Raw genomic sequence first — 9321 nt, 5'->3', positions numbered from 1 at the left:
TCCGTGTCCCGTGTCCGTGTCCGTGTCCGTGCCCATGTCCCGTGTCCGTGGGCCCGGCCGTGGCTACGCCTCCCTCCCTGCACGGGGCGGGGAGGCGGCAGCGCTCCCTGGGGAGCGGGACAGACACACGCACAGACGGACCCACGGACACACGGAGAGGCGCACGGACTGGAGGACTCGCACACGGACGGGAGGACCCGCACGCCGCCCCGTCCCGTGTCCCGTCCCGTCCCGCCGCCCCCGGGCAGCTCCGCGGCGCCGCCTCCTCCTCCTCCTCCTCCTCCTCCTCCCGCCGCCGCCGCCGCGGCCGCACAAAAGGCGGCGGGGAGGGCCCGGCCGGGAAGGGCAGCCCGGCCGCCCCGGCCGCCGCACCATGCCCCGCCGAGGGGGGCTGCCGGCCCCCGCCGCCGCCCGCCGGCCCCCCCCGCTCCTCCTCCTGCGCCTCCTCCTCCTGGCCGCCCCGCTGCAGCCCGGCAGAGGTAAGGGCCGCTCCGCTCCCGCCGTCCCGGGCCCTGCCAGCGCCGCTCCGGAAGGCGGCTTGTCCCCCAGATCCTCCTCGGGGCTCTCTGTTACTGTCTGTGTTCTCTCCTCCCCCCCGGCTCCCGCTTTGCCGTGCCCCGCAGCCGGCGGGATGTGGATCCCCGCTGTCCCCGCTGTCCCGGTGCCCGGGGGTGGCCGTGCCGGGGCTCTCCCCGCACATCCCCAGCACGGCTCTGCTCCCCGGCCCCCGCCCGCCGTGCCCCGGTTGCTCCGGCAGCGCTGGGACCGCATCCGCGGGGTGTTCCACCTTCGCCTTAAAAATGCACGGAACTGCTATTTGTGTGCCTCGCTCCATAGATACATATTCCTAATGGAAGCGGCTGCAGGCACTTCTGCTCAGGGATAAGCACTGCCCGGGGTGTTTGCCTGAGCGCTGTGCGTTGATCGATGGGATGAGGAGGAGCAGCAGAAAGCCACACACGGGCTGCCGGTGACGGGTCTCCACGATCACACCTTGTGTCGTTCCTCACTCGCACCTTTTACTGTCCCCCCTCGTCTGAGTGGCCCCCAGAGAGAGAGGTCCTTGTCCCTCCTGGGGATGCTCCCGGTTTCCACACACGCGTGAACTGCAGTGCAGTTTGTGACTCTGCCCCAGCAGCGCTGGAAATAGGGTTTTCCTCCTCTCTGAGAACTTGGGGAAACTTTTTTTATAAGAAGGAAACCCACAAAATGCCCAAGTCCACCGTTCCAGTGCTTACTCTCAGTGCTTGATATTTTAATGAGTAATCTTAAGAAAAGGCTCATCTCACAGAGTGCTGTGGCACATAACTCAGAGGAGGTTTTCTTAACTATTTTTTTTTTTGTGTGTGTGTGTGTGTCTGGCCCATGAAATTGATGGTTCAGTATTGCAGCAGACCCTCTCGGGTACAAGTCTCTTAGAATGGTTATTGCAAGCACAGATGAAATGCTCTTTTTTCATGCTTAGCTGTACAAAGTGCATCACTTTTTATTTTTTTTTTTTTCTTTTTTTTCCCCTCTGTCTTCCCTAAGCATGCCAGTACATTCACCTCCTTTGAGGAGCTGCCCAAACTAGGATTTCTTGCAGAACAGGTTTAAAATGAGGTCTGATTGCCTGGAGCATCTTTATGAGTAAATTTGCTGAGTACCTTTCATCAGAGTATCCTATCTTGCTCTCCATCTGTAGTTTGATGTACTAAAACCTCTGCTGTCTAGTGGGATACAAAGTCTTCTTTGGGCTCTCCTGCAGCTCAGTCCAAGGGAAGGATGTAATTTGTGATGTTCTTTGTGCTTGCTGGGCACTGCTGTGTAAAAATAAATAAGAGTTCAGGGCTTAGGACTCAGTGGCATCAGTATGAAGGACTGTGTGGGCTGTGCAGCTCAGCAATCCGTGGGGGTGGATTATTTACCTCCAAAGTAATCCCGGCTAAATCCTGGATGGAATTTCCTCCATTATAAGAAGTTCAGCTGATTTTTCAGGAGTGGTTTCATTAAATGTATCACAGTCCAAAGAGCAGGCTGAGTTCCTTGCAGTCTCACTGGGTGACTTGCCCCAGCATATTCAAGGACCTGGACTGGCATGAGCATCATCAGGTCCTTGCTCTGCCTGATCCAGGAAAGACTGCACCGAATCAAGCACAGCAAAGACTTGCATCTGGAAAATCCTGTGTGTTTCTGCTCCAACTTAAAAAGCTCAGGTTTCAGTCTAAAATTGGAGGGCTTCACAAAGCTCTGTTTTCACAACAATGCTGGAAATGGTTAAGTGTTGCTACAGAGTGGAAAGAAAAGCATACTTGGAAACTTCAAAAGCTGCCACCGTGAGGAATGTCACCCCCTGGCTGGCCACAGGAGCGTGGGCTGCTTTGGTCATGGCACGCAGTGGAAGGAGGAGACCTTGATTTTCATTCAGCTATTACTGTGACTAAGTAAACCCTCAAAAATCCAGCAGTCTGGAATGGAAGTAAACATTTCCATGCATGTGGGCAAGTGAAGATTGGGAGAGCCAGGCCTGGGTAGCCAGGGTATGAATGCAAGTATTTGTTACATAAAGCCCATTATTTTTCTGGGTTTACCCTGTGCACAGCTGCCAGAGCAGCAGCTCTCAAGGAGGGGCTTTGAGGCATGTTGTAGGATTTGCAAATACAAGTGTTACTTGCTAAATTGTTAATTGTCTAAATTTTACCTCAGTTGAACAAATTACATTTTGCTTTATACTACCTGTTTATGTTTTGAGCTCTTGCAGTGTCCAAGAGCTGGAATATAACTTCTGAATGCGAACAAGGAATGAAATGCCTGGGGATGTGGTAACAGCCAGAAGGAAAAAAAACCCCACACTCTTAAGAAGGCTCTTGTTTGGTATGAATGAGCCCAGGGAGCCTGTTTGAATGAGAGCCATAGAAAGAGTTCAGGGCTTGGCTCTCTGGGGTTAGAGTTAACCACCTTGTGGGCAGCAGAGGTGCAGGGCTCTGGCACGGTCAGGCCTCTGCAATGACTGAGAATGACTGACAGGACCTACTTATCCTCTTTTTGTTTTTAGTCCAGGGCACACTAGGTTTTCCTGCAGCTGTCCAGCTTGATTCACTGCTTCCTGTGCTCACAGCTCAGCCCCTTATGGGAGCAACTCAGGCAGCCACGGCTTTCCATTTCTTGGTGCAATATTCACATGGGATACAGCAAAAATCCTTCTTCCAAAGCTCTCGTGGCAGAAAGTTCTTGGGTCAGGAGAAAACTCCGTGGGATTCTTCAGCAGCTATTGGGAAATCTGTGGAATCTGCAGATTACACCCAGCAGCAGCGTGGTGCGCTGGTATCCGCAGATGCAACTGGCTGAAAATAGAGGCCTGACAATGCTTTTATTGACATTTGGGTTGGAAAAAATAGCAGACTGGGAGTTCAAGCCTGAGGCGTTTCATTTGGAGTGTGCAGCCTCTGTGCTGAAACCTCGGTTGAAGATTTCTTTTAATCATTTATTGACAGTGGAAGTTAATAGCTGCACTCGGGGGAGCCGGGCCATCGGTGGCATCGAAGGGCACATTCATAGCCACAGGCATGCTTGAACAAGCTGCTGCATTCAGAGCCCACACCATTGATGTCTACTTCAGCTTTACTTGTGTGCTTGCACTTCATTTTTAAAGCCCAAAGCACAAATTGTGGATTTTGTGAGTAAAAGCTGCCCGGGACCCCTTTTGCTGCCAGACACCAGCAATCCAGGAGCAAAGAGCATCAGCCTGGCTGATGCCCCTGCTGGGATCACTGGCAGGGAGAGCCCTCGGTGCCTTCCACCCCTGCTGCCTTGGATGTGTCCCAGTGCAAACACACTGCAAGGCTTAACCTGGATATCCTGTGGAAATGTCTCTTGTAGTAAAATAAAAGTCATTTACGGTAACATGAGTTGACTGTGAGAATCACCTGTGTGGGAAGGGGAGATGAGTATGTTTCAAGAGTGCTTTAAATAGGGAAATTGTGGGGAGAGGCCCACCCATACATTCAGCTAGAAAAAAAAAGAGAAGATATGCCTAAAGATGTGGCTTTAAAAGTCAGCATCTCAGGGGCTTTTGGACAGCCAGCTCCATGTTTCAGACTGGTCAAACAGTTATTGCCTTCTGTCTACAGCAATGGGAGTATTTGATTAGGCAGATGAGTAGCTGGGCTCTTTGATTAACCAGACACCATTGAAAAAGAGTAAAGAAAAATCACCATATTCAGTCATATTTTAGGCGTTCTCAGCCCACCAAAGCATGTTTCTTTTCATTTAGGGAAAGAAAAGAAAACAAGACGTCCTTACAGGTGAAGAGAGTTTTACAGCTTCTCGTGCCTTTTAGGCTCCTGACAGATTATTTGCTCTTGTTTGAATTTAAAGTGTGTTTAGCATTAAGAATGTCTCAGAACCCCCCTAAACACTGCTTTGGAGTGGAATAACCATTCAGCCCATCCTCTTCTCTCTTGCTGAAGGTCTCAATCTGTGCACCAGTGGAAGCGCCACGTCCTGTGAAGAATGTCTCCTCATCCATCCCAAGTGTGCCTGGTGCTCCAAGGAGGTAGGTGGACACACCTGTCTTGTCTTTCATGCTTTTTGTAGTGCTGGAAGGGAACTCTTTTCTCATCTTTACTGTTCCTGTCTCATGCCATAAGGAGTGAGGGCAGAGGATGCTCCATGGCAAGTGTATTTTGGGTGTATGTGACTCCTCAGCTCTTTGACATCATAGGAAATAAGTCTTTGACCCCACTGGCCCCCACAAACCCTCAACAGAGCAGCACTGTTCCTTCAGTCCTTCTGTCCCTTCAATTACCTTCTTGTTTTTGGTGGATGCTGGGTCCCTGCATAGGCTCTGTGTTGCAGGGAGCCTTGCTCCAAAGCTCTCTCCCTAAAAAGCCCCAAACCCCTGGCTAGTGTCCTGCTACGTGTCCCTTGTCGTGTGGCCTGGTATGAGCTCTTTGTTTGTAACAAAGATAATTCTCCTTTCTGAATCTATTGTGTCATTTTGGGAGGGGGGGGGGGGGGGTTGACCCATGCTTCTGGCATTGGTGCCATGAGTTGCACAGAGTAACTGAGCATTTCAGAGCGAAAATACATCCTTGTGTTGATGCTGAAGATGCTCACTCATAATTCAATTGTGCCTCCTTGTTTGTGAGGAGTTGCAAAGACCTCCCCCTGCTCCCTAGGGGCTGCTCATGAGTTTAGATCTATATAAATAATCCAATATATGTCTTTTCAAGTAGACTTACAATTTTTAGAGAACAAGGTGTGTGAAAGACCTAGTAATGTCTGATGCATAGAAAGCAATTGCCTGCTTAGTGCCTATCCTAGGTGTTCAGGGGAGAAGTATGGATGCTTTCAGATGCATGGAAAAATCTGAAAAACAGGCTGGCACAGCTGCTGTGTCAGAAGCCAGTTTTGGGATGTGAGAACCCCAGAGCAGGGGATGATCTTGAGCCTCTCAATGGACATGGCCAACGGTGATGCTGTTCTGTTCCCTGCTGACCCTTATTCCTCTAGTGTGGCCATCCCTGTCCCCTTCTGAGCACTCACTTCACCTTCCAGCTGCAGCTGGTGTTGCTGAGCTGAGGATGCAGGCTCTGTCCCCTCTGCTGCTCCTGTCCCTCCTCCTGCCAGTCCTGCCTGGGTCAACTGCCAGCTCCAGGGCAGAGGATGAGGTTGAGGACGAAGATGGATGTGGGGTGAGGGTGGCTTCCAATCCCTCTGGTTTGCTGGGTCTTGGGGGGTGCCTCAGCCATTGTGTCTCCAGGTCTGTTTCACTGGATTTTTCACTGGTAAGCACAGTTGCAGCTCTCCAGGGAAAACCTGGTAATGCTACAAACACCACACTGCCTGACAGTGTAACAGCTTTCAGGGGTTGTTTTTTTCCAGTGAGGCAATTGGTGTGCAGAAGGGAAAGGGTAAAGCAATAGATCTTGCTTCTGAGACATCTTGTAAACAGCTGTAAGAGTTCCTCTTCCAGCCAGCTAATCTGTGGTGGTGAGATTGGATCCAGGAACATTGGCTGTTACGCTATGGGTACCCAATAGCTTGTGCTTTTTTTTTTTTTTTTTTTTTTTTTTTACTTGGCATCAAAAGACAACTTTCTGCAGAATGCTGCTTGTAGAAATGTTTATCTGGTGGTCACTGTGACCACTAATTGTACAAATGGGACTGGCAGCCTGACTCTTATCATGCAAACAGGATAGTTATTAAAGAAAAAGGAAAATTCCTAACTGGAATGGTGGGGCCAAGGAGGAAGATGGGTGTTTACAGGGAAGTCCTGTAATACTTCCTGACCTTTAGCCTGCAGCAGCTATTTAAAAATACACAGTTTGAGGTGTTTTGTTCCAAGAGCTACATGTTTAAAAGCTGCTGTTCCCATTACATGCTAAAATTTAGCAAGTTCTAATTCTGTATTTTTTGTATTTTTTTTTAGAATGTACTGTTTGAAACTAATTATTTCACTTTAGCTGAGATCATCATGTGAGGTAATGGGATTCCAAAAGATACCTGGAGTTTTTCAACTTCAGAAAATTTTAAAGTAATATTACAAACTATAATATCCACCTTCTTTTCATAGTCATTTCACCACCTGATTCCCCCTCCCTCTTCTGCAGCCTATTCAGGCTTATTAAATGTATTAAATAGCTCTTAATGTGTTTTCCTTAGCTTCTTCCATATGCTGCCATTTGCTATCTATGTTTCCTGGGTGCAGATATGCCAGTCAAATTTTATAGCTCTGCTGCTCTTTAAATATCAGGAGTAAGATATTGGAATGGGTTCCACAGATGGCAGCTGTGTTGTGGCAGAACCTCAGTCAGCTGATTTGTGTGTACTTTGTGCTCCTTTTGCATTTACTTTACCACAGGTTTGGGAGCAAATTGGGCCAGCTTTTATTGGCTTTGTGAGCAACAATTAATAATTTTGTCAGGAAATATATATACTAGAAGTCTATCAGTACATGTACTATAATTCTGTATATAATGTATATGGTATGTTTAGAAATGTCTGTTATATGGTTTATATATATTTATATATATACATTGTATAATTATATATATAATTGCATTGTGTAGTTGTATATATAATTTATCTTCCAGTATACATATACCTTCTTATATTTCATTTGGGGAAATATTTGGGGAATAATTTCACTTGGTGGTACCATCATACCAGTTTCTTTGGGAGCCCTATCCCAGTAGTTTCCCAGGAGGGATAAGGTCCCTTGAATTTTCATTGCCTTGAATTGTGAGGGTAAGGGGGATGTGTACAGATAGATCTTACAGCAGAGCAGTCAAGGTGCTCTTATTTTATGACTGCAACCTCCTAACCTGTTGGTACAGAGTGCATCACATTCCCTGGCTTGGTTGGACTTCTTTTCACTTCTGCTTGTGTTCAGCATCTCTGTTCACATCCAAAGGGATGATGATGGATGAGCTGATGATAGCAGCTTCTGGTGTGCAGCTGCCCTAGAGCCTCCGGGGGCTGCTGAGCTAACCACAAGTCTTTGGGCTCTTGGAAATTTGGGAGCAGACATCGATTCTGTTGGCTCATGGAAGAATACCTTGAAAGGCAGGCCTCAAAAGTGGTAATTTCAGTGGCACTTAGAAGAGGGGGTGTGAATATGTGGCCTTAACCATCACCTGATCATGCCTTGAAATAGGGCTCTCTGAGGGAGAAAGACTCTTGGGGTGATGGAGGCTGCTGCAGCCTTTCCATCCACGCTGGAACTGAGGAATCTGCAAGGTCTTGGAGAAGCTGGAAATGAGAAATTGCTGATGTGGTGCTGGTAAAATATTCTGACTGGAAACTGCACACTGGCCTGTGGGGTTGCTGTATCTCTGTGGCAGCCTGGTTTCCATGTGTGGGACTGGAGGATGCTTGTTGGATTTTTTGCAGTGGCACCTGATTGCCCAGGCTGAGCAGGACTTGTTGTGTTTGCTGGGGAGAATGGGGAGCTCTGGAAGTGGCTTCAGTACTGTCCTCTGAGCTGCCAGAGCAGGTGTGATAGATTGGTGGGAGTTGTGACTGTGATAAACCTTCCTGAGGTGATTGCAGGGGGCAAAGCTCTTCAAAAGAGCATTTGTGAGTACCAGAATGGGGGATTTTCACCATTATGTTTTCTTTTTTGCTGCTTTGGGAGCAGTGTACCAGTGTGCAGAGGCTCCTCTTGTTTGTTAGATGTGTTTGTTTAGGTGGATGAACTGTGTTCATCTGTCCATCATCTATATGGATGCATTTATGTGTGCATATGGAAACCACAGACACACATTAATTAAACTGAAGTGTCCTTTTGGAGTAAGTGAACTGAAATTTCCCCAGTGGCACCCTCTGTTTTCCAGCAGGTGCTTTTACCCCATCCTCTCCCATCTCAGAAGTGTATGCCTAGAGAATGAGGAAAGAAAATCAAGGGTGTTCTAAAGGAAACATGTAAAGGTGGTGGTGTTTGGGTTTTTTTTTTTTTTTGTGTTTTTTTTTGGGGGGTTTTTTTTTGTTTGTTTTTTGTGGGTTTTTTTCTCTTTTTTTGTTTTTTGGATATTGTTTTTTGTTTGGTTGGTTGGGTGTGGGTTGTTTTTTTTTTTTTTAATGGAGAAAACAGGCATGTTTCAGACTGAATTAATGCAGAACTGGATTGATTAAAGCAAAACATGATTGAGACCTTCAGCAGAAGAGAAACAGGATGGGCTGAATGGTAGTGACATGCCTAGTCAGGAACTAGATATTAGATACACTGAGTGCTGTTCTCCATTTTTATAGCATGAACCAAGCGATTCGTCTTAAAACTGTCAAACTGATGAGCATGTAATTTTCACGCTGTTGTCTCCATTCATTCTGCCGGCTTGTGTGTATTCCCCTTTGTGAGCTCATTAGCCCCAAGCCGGACCACGACTGCCCGGGGGCTGGAGCAGCCAGAGTTACTGACAGGGCTGGGAGATCTGTGCTCCTCTGTGGCAGGAGGCAAAGTTTGGGGTGGTTCCCCCTTGAGAGGGGCATCTGCTGTATTTCTTGCCCAAGCAGCCTTCAGGCAGACTATTGGCAGATGTGTGGGCATCCTGAATTGCTTAACTAGCCCCAGGGTGTTCTGTGCTTGGTGTGTCTGAGCTGCTGTGGGGCTGCCTTTTGGTGTGGTTTCTCATGGGCTGCCTTGGTCTGTGCAATGCCCTTTGTTCCCCAGGTCTGCTCATCCTTTTTTTCTTTGCTGAACCTCCATGAGCCTTGATTTTCTCTGTCACAGAAAACCTTGCACTAGAGTTGGATGGTACCTGGTAGCCCCAGTTTAGGCTTTGGGTTTTGACCTATGAGTGCAGCTTGGGTGTTTGTTTGCAGGGTGCAGTGGTGATTGCT

At 48.1% G+C, this 9321-nt stretch overlaps 1 protein-coding gene across 1 annotated transcript in view; it reads left to right on the top strand.

Moving 5' to 3' along the window:
* Positions 1-373: 373 nt before the first annotated feature.
* Positions 374-9321, top strand: part of ITGB5 (integrin subunit beta 5) — a gene marked incomplete at its 5' end in the record, with an annotated part of 58910 nt that continues 49962 nt past the window's right edge. The window contains 2 exons of the mRNA XM_083865786.1: positions 374-479; positions 4449-4534. Coding sequence (XP_083721912.1) covers positions 374-479; positions 4449-4534 — 192 coding nt within the window. The remainder of the gene's footprint in view (positions 480-4448; positions 4535-9321) is intronic.

This window comes from Zosterops lateralis, assembly GCF_965231275.1.
Source record: "Zosterops lateralis genome assembly, chromosome: 7".
Taxonomy (NCBI): Eukaryota; Metazoa; Chordata; class Aves; order Passeriformes; family Zosteropidae; genus Zosterops; species Zosterops lateralis.
Note: the sequence above shows the minus strand (reverse complement) of the source record. Positions and strands in the feature narration are given on the sequence as shown.